We start from the raw sequence: 15,371 nt of genomic DNA, 5'->3' as shown, positions 1-15,371 counted from the left end.
TGTATAATGGTTTCACTTGTGCAACTGTTTATCTTTTTGTCCTTCTGAAATGACTCTTGACAGTTATATTAAGAAGCATGTAAAGATCAGTACAACGTATTTTTATCAGGATTCCTTCGTAAGTGAGTCGGCAGACGTATCGCATTTGTGGCCAATTAGTCCTGGTTCCGAGTTCAAGTGGAGGACAATTTCTCTCGGATGTAACTCGAGAAGCGGTTTGTATTCCGCTTTAAGCTTATGTGACCCCTTCCAGCATAACCCGGTTGTTGCGTAATAACATCAAGGCGAAACAAACTTATTTCTGTCCATATATGATATGAATATATAGAGCAAATTATTTAAACCATAAAAACCTGGTTTAAACCAAAAAAACCGGGTTTTTTGGTTTTTTTAATAAAAACCATGGTTTTTGCCAACCCTGCTTGTTAGTATAATTGTCAAGAGTCAATTCAGAAGGACAAAAAGATAAACAACTGCATAAGTGAAACCATTATACAGAATTACATATGGACAATTTCAAAGTACTACGGAGTACAGAAGAACTAATTTAATTCAAGTTAGTTAACAACGACTTTTATTGGTCCAAATTATTGACTTATTAGTCCAAGAAATACGACGACTTACTTTGCATATAAGTAAAAAAAGTGAATAAAGATACGAATTATTTGAGTCCATTTTGGCTCTGACCCATTTATACATAAATAGATACCAGAGATACTTTTGATTTCAATAAATGCCTCTCGTGGGGTTTGTAAAACCCCCACGAAGGTGCGGCATTTCGATGTATTTTATCAATAGTAAATATTATTAAAACGAAACAATATTTAGAATTTTCCTTTGATTGCAATTGCATAACAGTAATAACAAACTATAAAAAAATTACACAATAAACATTCATTAACTTATATATATAGAAAAAGAAGTTGTTTTTTTAGAACAACCTCTTTGAGTAATGAGTGGGGAATTTAGGTCTGAATGTAATACGAATAATATACGGGAGTGAAACGTGATAACCCACAAATGTGTGTTCATCAAAATTTTACGAATAGTTACACTTCTACGAATATTTTTCGTTTTTGGTTTAAACCATTTTTAATTATTATTATTATTATTATTTATTTTCAACCAGTTGGTGTAAAACATGGTTTAAACCAGCCAACCCTGGTACTCGCATTGCCCGACATATACGTTGCCCCGATTACTCGCATTGAGATATAAGAAGGCAGAACTATGGTTGCAAGGCGCAGTAGTATTGACAAGCGGAATGAGAAAAGCTTGGGACTTGGACTTGTTCAACCGAGAGCAGATTGTTGGTGCTCAACGAATGGGACACTCCTTTTCAGAGATTGCGAATCAACTGGGATTCTCGCGTACTACAGTTGCAAGGGTGTGTCGAGATTATGCAGATGCAGGAAAGACTCCGGGAACCGGTGACAGTGCAAAGATCAGTGCACGCTCAATGAACGTGGACGTCGCCGGCTAAGCTCTATCATATGAACCAATAGGGACCAGACACTGTCGCAAATTACATCCCAGTTGAGTGAAGGTTTCATCCGAAGTGATAGTGTACGGACAAATCAGGAGCCGCAGACCAATCCGAATGTCCCTAACTCACAGGCCCCCATCGGACTGAACGCCTTGCATGGGCTCGAAGGTACAGGGATTGGATCATGGAACAGTGGAAACTGATAGTATGGAGTGATGAGTCCCGATTTTGATTGTATCGCGCCGATGGAAAGAGCCTGGAACTGGCGACAACAGCATGAATCCACCCGGATCCCACATGTGAGGTTGGTACACTGCAAGATGGTAGGTGTCTTTAGTTGGGCATTGTTGGGACCATTAATCCACGTAGGAGAATCAATGAATGCTAGCCGGTATGTGGGCATCCTAGGGTACCATGTACCTATTCATGACCATGGTTCATGCCAATGAAATGGGCATTTTGCCACAAAACAACTCTGCAGCCCACAGGTTGCGAGCAACCCGCAGTGATTCGAGGAACATTCTGCCGACCACCAGTTAATGCAGTTCCCCTCATCCAGTCCGGATTTCAATCCAATGGAACATTCGTGAGATGATGTGGAAATGGCTGTACGGAGCAGACAACCCCCACCAGTGAACATAGACCAGCTGTGGAGGACACATGGCTTGCAATAACTTCATATAGCGTCGAAAAGCTAGTAGAGTCATTGCCTCGCCGTCTTGCTGCAGTACTTAAGGCCAAAGGGGGGCTGACACGTTTCTAGGTAGGTGTGCCTAATTTAGTGGCAGGTCAGTGTATATAGTAGTGCTGATAAAATTCCAAGAATTGTAGGGTATTTCGATTATTACTTAACGATACCTTAACCTTTAACTATATATATATATATATATATATATATATATATATATATATACAAAGAGAGAGGGGGGGCACGAGTTTTTCGCGATGCGCGATAAAACGAAATCCGTCAGAATTAAGTAATTTTCAGTTTCTTGACGTTTTATGATATTCTGTGTGTATTTTCATTGGTTTCCGTTGCGCGATAAAACGCGAAATTGGCAATTTTGCGCGAAATTTCTAACTACGCGAAATTTTAAAAGTACATTTTCATTAATTTAAAAACACCAATTTTCCGCTGACGGAACGGAAGAACGTGGCATGAACGGTGCGTTTTGGGTGATTCGGCACGTCTATAGAGAACATGTTGCGCGTTAGCTATCATCATCGCAAACTTTCCTACTCATAGTAAGTTCAGTTACTGATTTTCGTTCAGTTTGGTTTAAAAAAAAATATAATTTTCTATAAGTGAAATTTACAATGTCAAGTGAAATATTCAGTGTATTTTGTTTTTACGTAATCAATGGTTTATTTCTGTAGTGTCCTATGAATAAAAGGAACAGTTGTAAAAATGTCAGGGAATATTTTTTTCACAAGGGCTACAAAATGTGAAACTTTATTTGGAAAATGCGACAAAACACGAAATATGAAAAACTAAACGCGAAATTTTCAAATTCTTAGTGCGAAAAACTCGTGCCCCTATAATATATTGGGGGTGCGGTGGCTCCGTGGTAGAGCGTTCACCTCCGGTGCTTGGGGTCCTGGGTTCGATCCCAGCTCGCGCCGTGTGGACTTTGTGGTGGACAAACACCGTGCTCGTGGGGTTTTTCTCGGGGTTTTCCCGTTTCTTCCTACTTTCTTCATTCCACCATTTCATTCATTTCTCATCATCACCGTCGTCTCCTTTAGCCCAACCGGCATAACCGTGGGACGTATATATCTATATATTATATAGTGTGTGTGTGTGTGTGTGCGCGCGCGTAGTGTATTTCTTTCTGAAAACAGTCAGTATCCTTTGAAAGTAAAGTAAATATTAGAACGGTATTCTTTATCATGGAGATAAACGAAACTTAAATTATCTAGTACTAAAATTGCACATCATTGGGAAGTTATTTACAAAATTATTCAGATGAAGATAAGGAATATATTTTCGCTACCTTCTGTTCAATATTGGTTATTAGATATATAGAATTTACAGAATGCTTATCTGATAATTATTACTCTTTTCAGAGCGGGATATGTGCCTGTTCACGAGCAATACCTGCACAAAACTGGACTCCGAGGAAGGAAAACATATGTCTTCTGGACTTTAGTCATCCTTCTGTTTATCCTTGCTGTAGGAAACTTATTCTTTACGTTCACTATATTAGGAGTTTTACGATTAGGGCAGGGAATGGAGAGTCTGGAATTCGTTCCTGCGGAATCGCTAATGAAATTTTTTGGTAATACTGACTTGGATGACATTTATAAACGTGATGGAAAGTTGGAGGGCTTTTCAGATACTCCTGTAGTAATCACTGGTGACAATGGATCCGTTATTATAAATGTGGTCGACACTCATCTAAATTCACTGGATAGCAAAAATCCTAAAATAACCTTGGATTCGGGAAAAACAAATTTCTCGAATATACAGACTTTCGATATTAAAGATCCTCATACAGGAAAGATGGTTTTCTCTACACATTATCCAAATTTTGGCCTTCCTAAAGGGGTGAAAAAATTGGATATTAAGTTAGCACAAACACACCGGATCACAAGCCCTGTTAATTCAGGTCTCAGCCTGGTCTCTGATAAATTAGCACATTTACGAGGAAATGAGGGAACTCATATGGAGGGGCGAGAGATTGTTTGGTCTGCGAATGAAGACATATTTCTGAAAAGTGTAAATGGTAGTATAATATTAAACGGTCAGGAAGGGGTATCCATTGATGTGGAGCATATACCACTAGTTGGTGATGGTCAGAAATCTCTTACTAGTCAGTATAAAATCTGTGTGTGTATGCCGGAAGGTAAACTGTTTCGTATTGCTATTCCCATTGACAATACTCGAAGATTAGTACGTGTTGGGTGTCACAATGTTGATTTGTCTGCTGGATCCAACCCTTGCATGTAAAAGAACGTTGTGATAGGTGTAGGTTAGTGTTTGTATTGTATTTATTACTCCATTAAATGTTTTTTTAACGGATTTAGAACTTGCCTTGCCATAGTAACACATATCTTAAATGCTTTCATGGCTTCTGGTGCAGGAAACGTGAATACGATCCCAGTGGTTTGAATGTTACGGCAAGCTGTGGGTCTATGTTGCATATATTCGCGGTTCTGAAAAGGGGTTTATACTCGGAATAAACAGTACATATCTTAAGGAGAAAGCCTAATAGAATATTAATTAGATAATATGTATTTTTTCTTAATTTACTTATTTCCTTTGTGTGCTGACGTCCCCATTTAAGTTTTGTCAATCAATCTTTTATTCCCCTTGTATTATTAATGGCACAAGAGACTTGTACGTGTTAACGTGGCTTTACTCGAGCTAATAAGTAGATTGTGAAAAATCTAACACTTCTTTGAGAAGAGTCGAGGTAAGGAAATACAAAATTGGATCCATTCGGGTTTGTATTTAGAGAGCAGGGACTAGCTCATCGTGTACATTTATTTATTTTATTTTTTTTATTAAAAAGTTTAATGCTGTAAATGAAAGGAAAAAACTCCGATTTAATATTGTGTTTATGTAATCAGACTTTGAATTCGCATTATCATCGTTTTATTGTCATTTTGAGTACCTGAAACAGAGTTTTACGCAACTGAGTATGTATTTAATTGATATAAACAACTGTTTTAAAGCAGTTGTTGAGCTTGGGATGGAAGTGTCATTTTCATATTTCTGTTGTGGATTAAATTCTTAACCCTGACAATATAGTTTCCACCTCATTACGTCTCAGACGTATTCTTCATTTCATTACGTAATTTTGTAATCTATATTTAATATTTATAATTATTGTATTTATTTGTTATTATACACAATGTTTATAAAAAGAATGACTTGATTTCAAATAATTATATTTAATGAAAATGTGCCTCGGTTACAAAACAAATTATGAATTAAGTAAGAGTTCAAGTTTTACTCATTAGTTATAAACGCTTTATGTTCCGTTCACTTGCTGCACACACAGTATTAGGCAGAAACAGAATTCGCTCCAAACGTGTTCAGGAATGTTGTTTTCCACTTAATTTGGTGTAACTGATTATGGTTTGAGCGGGTGATGGTGAAACAAAAACACTTAAAAGGAGCCACAAGATAAAGTTAAATGGTATAATGTCTGGGAATCTTTGGGGACAAGGATGGGCGCGGTTTGCTCAAAAACTTATTAAATTCGTTGCACATTTACCTCTGAGGTATATGGTCGCCCTGAACTCTTCTTGCATATACATCCTGTTTCTTGTAATTCTTAATACAACCAGCAAGTGTTCTTTGCTACTGGTAGATAATTTGTCACGTTATCGAAATGCACACTACAGCGTAATCATAATCGTAGTTCAAGATACGAAAGGAAGCGAAAGAAAACTTTTGGTCTATATACACCATCTTGTGAACAACTAAGGGTAGCATTTATTTTGGCGCTTGTGAAATCTAGCGGCAGTTGTTTGAAAGTAGACGACGGCCTTTCGTGTAATACTTTTGTATTCATTAACGGTGCATGTTTTTTTATAGATGTACATTTAAAATTAGGTTACTTTTTTCAAAACGTAATATATTTAGCGATGACGGAATATCAGAGTCAAACGAGTTCTTAATGAGTACAAGGAAGAGTGCTCCGTTCCCATCTCTTCTTTTCCATAAGTATTTTCTTTTTCTAGACTTTCTTCTCGTCACGGTAGTATAAAGTGTCAATTTTAAGTATTTTGAAAAGAAAAATTTGACATTACTTTCAGAACATTATTTTGTTGTGTATTGCAGGTAATTTTGATACAGGAACATAATTCTTTTAAATTAAGTAATTGTATTTTCATCGACATTTCTGTAAAAAGAATTCCAGGTACTTCCCCAAATGTATTACGAGAAGAAGAATAATCAGCTACAACTCCAATTAATTAATTATTAAATAGGGCAAATGTATTACACAACTAAGTGGAGCCCTGCAACCACCAGGAACTGTTATCACACATCAACAATTTCAGACCTAGTATCGATCCCGTGGTGAAAACCCGTCAGTTTGGGCTCAACATTAACTTGTAGATTGATGTTTTACATAGGAAAGACGCTAGAAAGGCGTTAAATTCATTTAAAGTAAAAGAAAGTTAAAAAAGAAAACGTTGGTCAATTTCGTAGTTATTACAAAAGCTGCATTTTCTTTTTTTGATATGCCACTGAGAGAAATATTTTTAGAATTTTATATTCATGTTATTCTTACTTGTTTTCCGGTTTTGAGAGAGAAAATATAATGAGTATTCTTTCTAATTGAAAAAGGATAGAAGTATACCGTTAATTATTTTAATCAGGGATACCTCACTATATCGTCTATAGATGGGTAATTTTTTTTTTCAATATTTCAGCTGAAAATAATAAAGATACAAATATGTTTTTATGTTTTCCACCATATTTTTTTCGTTTTAAACATTTTCAGACTCGAATTATACTGTTGATACCATTACCTCAGTTTCAATATACCGTTTATCCTGAGATGATTTTTTTCCCATTGAAATTTGGTTTTTTATGAATATTTTGTGACCGCGTTTTGTCAGGTGTGTGAATTATTTTTATCAATGTGAAACAAAATAGGACAATTAATATTAACTATCAAACCCTCAATAAAAGTGGAGAATATTTTTGTTCAATTTTTGAATGAAATGATAATCCATCGAATGCTAGAATTCATGTAACTTAAAAAAAAAAAAAAACGTAGTCACAGTGTACTTATTTCTATCTAAATTTCCGTGAGAAATATTCGAGTGTTATTTGCATAGGGAACATTATAAGGATATACATAGTTGTATTTGTCAAGGTATATGAATGTTGAGTGTGATATAATAACCTTCAAGGATATGGCTAAAGTAGATTATGGGTATATTAGAATTTTACACTTGATTATACTGCTTGTTACATTATAGAAATTATTCAAGAAATGAGATTTATTCCGAGTTGAATTTATTGTAAACTGAACCAATCAAAATTAGTGTAATTTGAAACCATTGATATGTGAGAGTTCAATTTTATATGAGCTTTTACTGAGCAAGCTTTGTTTGAAAAGTATTTGTTCTGGTTGTGCTACTATTTTGAAATAATATCCATTCTGTATAGTGTAAATTAACTGTTGTTGTAAGTAGCAAGAAACGTTGAAGAAGAAACCACTTGTCAGTAAATCGTAGCGTTTTTTGCTCGAGTAACTCCAGAAAATTGTAATTTACTTTGTGTGACATATATCAAATTAAAAGAACAGATTGAAAAACAAGTATGTCTATTTTTATCATGACATAATATATAGTAGTGATAAAAAGGCATATTAACAAGATTCATGTTTAGTATATTAAAGATTAAGGAAGTTGATTTGGCTCTGAATTTTTGGTAAGGTCAAGATTACCAATCGATTTTGCGTACATGTAAGCGACCTTTTGTTCTGCTTCTGGAACGCATGTTTTTTACCATGACTTTGTGGACTGAATAGTTTTCATGTTTACCAATATACGTAAGTGCGTATGGTAGATATACCAGTATTTTTTTTTTTTTATACATATCGTAATAAAGGAGTTAAAGTAAGTTTAATGAATTGCTTTTAATCAGTAGATGGCAGCACATTTTCCTCATCTCTCCAATGCATTTTGTATGGAGGGACAATATTCAAATTTTGCTGAGAAACAAATTGATTCATTAATCACGGAATAATCCGTGCATTTTTTTATACTTTGTTTATTTTCTTTGTTGAGAGAGTTTCATTATTGGAAGCATGTTTCTGAAGAGCAAAACTAAGTACTCTCAACAATGAAACACTGCACGGGTTATTCCTTGACTAATGGGTCAGTTGATTTTGGGACAACGTTTGAATTTCGATCTCTTAAATTTGATTAAATTATTTTGAATATTCTCTCTCCATACAAGATACGTTGGAAATATAAGGAAAACGTGCTGCCATCTGTTGGCGACAGTCGAGCTTTACAGTTACCTTAATACTTCATGGCAGCTTTAGATTCACGTACTAGTCATTTGTAATATATGTATTGTATATTTTAGATATGTTTCATGTGTGTATCATTTTGTAAAAAAATAAATAAAATATTGAGTTATAATGTATGTAGTTACTTGATTTTGGATTCCTCATTCCCTTATCGCAGCTGTCAACAAGATTGAAAAGCAACACATCTAGTTCTCATACTATTACGTACACAAAACAGTTCTGTTGGATTTTGACTTTACAAAGAGAAGGGCGATAATACGAAGTGAAACTACATGGAATATCAGAAATAAGTCTCCATCAGCAGTATCTTCAATGCTGGGGCAGCTTTTGAATCTCACGATGATAAAATTCAGAAGTTGTCCAGAGTGTGTGTCACTTCGATGAAGGTTCGGAACAGTCGTCCCTGCTGCAAATGGTTACCTAACGAACGAATGAATCAAATGGTAATTGCGACGGTGCAGCGCCTGAGAAGAAATACAGAGGATACATTAGTCTTTGACAACCAAGTAGAATAATGAAGTCACGGGTGGTCTTTAGGAAAGTATGTTCGCGTTGTCCTAAAGCAGAACACTTTAGTGATTCACAAGAACTTACTACGTGGTTTTAATTTTTTTTTTTTTTTTTTAAATCCATTTGCTGTGAGTATGCAGTGGCATTGATCGTCAGGCCAGATAGAAGCAGTTCGCTATGCACAATACCTGAGGTAGTCCACCAAATACAAAGCATAACCATTTGTGGTCTGGTTATTTTGGAGTGGGTTCATGTCATAACCAATCAGTGTTGATGGCGACATGGAGAGTTAAGGTGGATTTCTAACTGCATGTCCACTCTACAAATAGATCCTTTCTCCTAGTGAGACAACAAATAAGCACAGGGTGGAAACAAATGATGCACAGACAATTTGTTGGTTAAGTCCTCAGAGAAAGAATACTGCATTGTGTCACAATTATTAGCTCCCAGAAACTCAAAAATTGAATTTACAAACAATGGTGCTGCTCAAAGACAGTTAAAGAAATTCGAATCAAAATAACCTGTCAGAATCCCGTGGTATCTGCTCAAAGACTACTGATATAAAGGAATTTTTCGGATGATTGGGGTCCCTATTTTTAACACTTCCGTTAAGCTATTTATGGGCATTCTTCAGGGTGTCCTATGGAGGTCTGCACGGGCCGGAATTTTTCGCCCGGGCCCGACCTGGCCCGTGAGTTTATAATGTAAGCCCGACCCGAGCTCGTGTGATAACTAAATGAGCCCGAATTACGGAAAGCAATAAGAGGTTTAATTATATAGTTGTAATTTAACAGTTCTTCAGAAAGAATGGTCCAATAAATATCGTTGTATAGTATAAAGTTACATGGGAGCCAGTAAGAGAAGGTCTCTGACAGCTCGCAGTGACTTTCCCACTACTCACATGTCAAGGCTTTTTTCGGTGCATCTATAATGGCAATGTAATTAATGGTGAAAGACAGAGTAACAGTAGTACCAAAGTAGGGGCTTCATTGTCCCTCCGCATGTGGTAAGAAACGTCAGAAATCATCTCTTGCTGGCCCTACTATAAGCCTCAAAAGGCCAAAGCAGCATAGTTGTATATTTAAAAATTTACGGCCCGAACCCGAAGTGATAAATGCTTTGTAGGCCCGAGCCCGTGCAGACCTCTAGTGTCCTAGCAGTTGAGGAAGTCGTAAGTTTCTATCAAATATGAAAAAGTCTCGAATTCATCAGGAATTTCAGAGAGAAAAGCTGCAAATTCGTAAGAACCAACGTACGAGGAGATGATAATGGTGTATTAGAAATAGTAGTAGTGTACGTTTTCTATACTAACTGCAGACGTGCCTTTTCGTGGTTAATGTGCGTGATCCCGGGTTCGATTCTCGGTGAGGTATTTGCCTTGTATACAAAGTCGAGTAACGGTTTGGATCTTTCTTTAAATAGTAGGTCTGTCTCTTCTAGCTTCCGTCTGGAAAGACATTAGACTTCAATTAACTGGAGACTGTCATCAGAAAACGATTATAGATAACTTACGAGAATAGATTGATTCTACAAGAATTCTCAGTCTTGCAAGAAAATAAGTGTCTAATAGTTCATGGTAATTTACTCAACATATTCCCCCCTAAGGCCATGCATTGTTCACATACATTCAACAGTACTTACAAACCTACAAATAGAAGTCTGAAGATTGCACTATAAAGCAGTCCTCAGTATCACTAATGATGTCAAAGCAAAATGGACCCTTCATGTTCATTTTTAAGTTTTTTCACAGTGGCGTAACTGAGGGGCCTGCAGTGCAGGGGTCCCACCGCGAAGATGATGTCAAAAACTATAAGCAACAAATAAGTGAGATGAATACGGAATATCCATTTCACTGAATATTATTTACTTTAGAAAAGGGAAAATATGCTCTGGATGAAAATTTGTTCATTTCAGTAATAATAGTTTTAAAAATCATCTTAGCATTCGAGGATTAAGAAAAAGTAATTTTGCTGCCGACTGTACAATGTGTTGAAAATGTCTTTTTTTGGTGCAAAAATTTAAGCGAAAGGAATACGTATCCCTATTACTACATTCAGTTCAGAATCTTTATAACTTACATTGTTGCGGTTTCAAATTGGTATTACACAATGAAATAAAAGTTGAAAACAACAATTCGGGAACTAGCATAGTCCTATCTCCTATTAATAGATAACTATACTTTGGCTTCTAGCGTTCCCGGTGTATATACATCTTTTTTCTTATTTCTGACCTTACCAATGAGTGTTTCTGTAGGGGAGAGATCTTTTTCAAAATTAAAACTGATAAAGAACTATTTACAAAAGAACTAAGAGATATTTAGTTCCATATCTCAAGTACGGTTGACCAGTCTCAATATTTTAAGTATTGAATGTGAGAGAACAAGAGCAATAGACGTAAGTAATATAATAGAAATATTTGCAGAAAAAATGATAGAAGATTATACCGCTTCAAATGAACTTCGATATTCAGCAGTTCGTTTGCTTTTTTTGATGAGCAGTAATTTTAATTGTAATTTAATTATATTCCATGGTTGCTATGTTAATTATGATTATGTCTTCTAAAGGGACATAATATAGTGGGAAGTTAATGGACATACAAAGGGGGGCTCGACATTTTTGCGTTACGCTACTGGTTTGGCAAGAGTTAATAGATGGAGTGGTGTCAGAAAACAAGGAGTTCTTCTACATATGAAACTGGAACATCCCCAGTTTGTCTGATGTGCCGTACATACCGGTTCATTGCTCTGAGGGGGGAAAAAAAAGACCATGCCAATTTGTTTTCGTCACTATTTCTTCATTGCCGTCTTCAGCCTGACTAGCAGACTTTTATGTGACATTCACGATTGTGTCACTTTGGAAATAATCAACCAGCAGAATATCCTTTTAATTCCGGAATATTGACCAACTTTTTGCAGCAGACTGCTGTGCCTTGGCTTGCTTTGATCGTGGTGGGAAACCATCGATTGGTTGATTGAAATCCAGCGAAAATAATGAAGTGGTCTCTCTAATACTTATATCTTGACCGAATTCTTTCTTATAAATAAATTAGGTTCTTCGCTAGATAAAGGGAGCAGCACGATTTAAATATACGGTAGTTGTGAAGAATTTTGCACGATTGACCCTACTTTACAAGTAATGTATGTGTCATTGTTACGACTATGTCAGCGTTATAAGGCGATAAACAGATATAATTAGCTAGTTTACTGTATTTTTACATGTACAGTACATACATAAATAAAACAATTTATTTCAGCAGAATAAGTAAAACTTATCGATTATTACTATTGGTAACAAATTGTATCTTTTTAGCGACATAAAAATTATTTTTTTCGAAAAGTTTATTTAAGGCGGCACAGTAAAAAAATGAAATTTTGTACATTTCAATGAGCAACAATTTTTTTTTTTTTTAATTAAACGTTGTAGAATTCATTCTAGGAGGCACCTGACTTGACACACAAAAAACTCGCAGTACGCAAAGTTGTACGCATTATTCATTTATTACAATATATAAAGATTAATTAAAATTTTGAAGTCATTGAAATTTATCTTCTTGAGGAAGCCGACCACATCGATGACTCACAGAGCGTAATTCAGAAACCTGTAACTCGAGAACAAGTGACTTCGAGTCTACTTTGAACCATATTTTGTATGCTATACATTGTAGGTGTATCTTTATTAGTCGAATAGTTCCTTGCAAACCCTAATTTCCATGTTAAAATGTGCTGTCTTTTATTCTTGTTTACGTTATTTTTATTTTTGGAAATCTACTGGATATGTAATCTTTAAGGGCGAACATTTAAGTTTTGTTGAGTTGAGTTGATTTTAGTTTAGCGTCCCTTTCAGCAGCGAGGCTATATGAGACGTGGACCTACTGATTAACGTGGAATCCGAACCACATGAGCTCCCGCCGGGAAACTTTAAGTTTTGTTGTTACGATAGGGAAATCAGAAACAGATTTACTGTGATGATGAGAACTGTTTAATGCAATGATGCCTTATCTCGAGGTCTTGTGTTTAAATGGTCGTAAAGACGTTCCTATTGACCCCAGAGGTGGATGTCCGTCAACCAGTCGTTCGCGGCCTGCTGCAGTCAGATCGTCACATGATGAAGGATGTGCTACACATCAACCACGAAACGATCCGGCAGATCGTGAGAGATGATTTGGGAGAAAAGATGATTTGTGTCTCAACCTTTGAAGAGCAAACATCTGAGTTGAGCGCTGCATAGTTTATTAACTTCGAAGAGATTCGTTTTATTTGCTCATTACAAGATTTTAATTTCTGCATTTCTATTTACAACGAAAGGAAATATAGATTTTGAAGTAATTTATGAATTAGCATAATTCTTTTAGTATTTTAAATATACATTTGTTTTGAAATTTCAAGTTAAATGCGTAATATTATAAACAATTTAGTATTTCTAGTTTTCAAAATATAAGAGTATATATATTGTTATTAAATATATTTTAAAGGTAAGTAAATTAAATATTGGTAAAGTCATTCTGTAGTTGGTGAGTTTCTGTTTTCACTAAGATAAAATTTGAAACATAAGAGAAAAACTAATGTTCATGTAAGCATTAACCGTTTTACGACCTTGGCTTTTTGAGGTAAATTTTAGACTTTCAGTCAAACAGGTACTGCTTCATTGTTATTTACCTTAGGATCATAGTTCCTACCTCGTTTATTTCACAACAGAGCAACCTTTCCAACGGCACCACTCACTTGCCGGTATCATACATCTGAAACGGGAAAATCAGCAGTTTTTTTTTTTTTTTTTTTTCGAAAATAAAATTTTTCAAAAAATTTTTCCCCCCTCTGGCACGGGCCTGGGTTGACATAGGGATCTCAAAATCACTAGAAAAATACGTAGTTACGTGTGCAAAACTTCACTGTTAGATCTTGAAAACTAAGGGCGGGGATTTTTTTTTTTGAAAATCTCAAGGTGACCAATCTTTTACATATATTTATACGTGATATAATAATTTCCTAAAACAAGACTATTTGTTTCTGGATCATGGTTCATATCTCATTCTCTTTAGAATAAATCAACCTTGGGATGCCACGAGATAGCGCCAGTATTGAGGCGCAGCTGCGAGATCGACTCTTCATGCCCCGAGAGTATTTGTATAAAGTGTGAAACTAACATGTCACAGATATAACTCCGTATCGTATTAAACTCGTTGATCAAGCTCGTTATTTCTATCTTTTCTTCTCTCAATTGATTGTATTCGTGTTTGGTGTTTATCGTTGCTGCAATAGAAAACGATTACACTGCAGTCGTTTTCGCGGTCATCGATTATCCAACATTTTTCTTCGCATTGAAAATGCTTCCGATGATAAGGATGTTTCTGATTGATTTCATGAACTGAAGTGCCACGTCGATCTTACCTCGATACCTTGGAGCGCGATATCTCAGGAACGGTACATCTGACTACTCTGGTTCCTTCACAGGCGTGCTCTACGCATCGGAAGCTATCGATTGCAATCATGTTCGGGCAAATTCATGGGGAGATGAAATTGGGGCTAAACTTGGCCGCACTCTTTTCTGAAAAAATCCCATTTTGAAAATTTTAAGCCCCTCGAGTCCAAGCCCGGCTTGATATAGAGATTTCAAAAACATTTGGTAAATAGTTAGAGGTGCGAACAATTTGTGTGCAAAATCTGAATTTGGTATCTTGAAAACTAATGACGGGAAAAATTTTTGAAATCTGGCACAAGGTTAAAAGTATCTATATATTTATAGATTTATACATAGCACATACTGTAAAAATTTACTGCGTCATTACTATTTGTCCTAAGATCATGTTCATACTTCATTCTCTTCAGAATAAAGCATCCTTTCAACAGGCACCACTCACATGCCCATTTCATACACCAGAAATGAAAAATTAGGAAAAATCTGAGAAATTTTCCGAAAAAATTCCCTATTTGAAACCTTTGAACCTCTTGGGCCCGGGACTGGGTTGACGTAGAGATCTCAAAAAAATTGAGAAATACTTAAGAGGTGTAGACATAGTGTGTACAAAATCTCAATTTGATATTTTGAAAACGAAGGACGGGAAAAATTTTTGAAATTTGGCACAAGGTCAAAAGTATGTATATATTTATAGATTTACACATAACACATACTGTAAAAATTTACTGCGTCATTATTATTTGTCCTAAGACCATGGTTCATACCTCATTCTCTTCAGAATAAAGCATCCTTTCAATGGGTACCACTCACATACCCATATCATACACCAGAAATGGAACATTACGCAAAATCCGGAAAATTTTCCGAAAAAAAAAACCCTTTCTAAAAATTTTGAGGCCCTCGTGCCCGGCCCGGGTTGACGTAGAGATCTCATTGTCGATACACAAAAGTGTGCAC

At 35.8% G+C, this 15,371-nt stretch overlaps 1 protein-coding gene across 1 annotated transcript in view; it reads left to right on the top strand.

Annotated features, from left to right (window-relative positions):
• Positions 1 to 8,606, top strand: part of Scgbeta (sarcoglycan beta) — a 31,486-nt gene extending 22,880 nt beyond the window's left edge. Inside the window, exon 3 of the mRNA XM_081736190.1 lies at positions 3,554 to 8,606. Within this exon, the coding sequence (XP_081592316.1) occupies positions 3,554 to 4,436 (883 nt within the window). The 3' untranslated portion in view covers positions 4,437 to 8,606. The remainder of the gene's footprint in view (positions 1 to 3,553) is intronic.
• The last annotated feature ends 6,765 nt before the right edge of the window (positions 8,607 to 15,371 follow it).

The sequence above is a fragment of the Thermobia domestica genome, chromosome 13, assembly GCF_964235325.1.
Source record: "Thermobia domestica chromosome 13, izTheDome1.hap1.1, whole genome shotgun sequence".
Classification (NCBI taxonomy): domain Eukaryota; kingdom Metazoa; phylum Arthropoda; class Insecta; order Zygentoma; family Lepismatidae; genus Thermobia; species Thermobia domestica.
The sequence above is the reverse complement of the archived record's forward strand: the minus strand, read 5'-3'. Positions and strand labels throughout refer to the sequence as shown.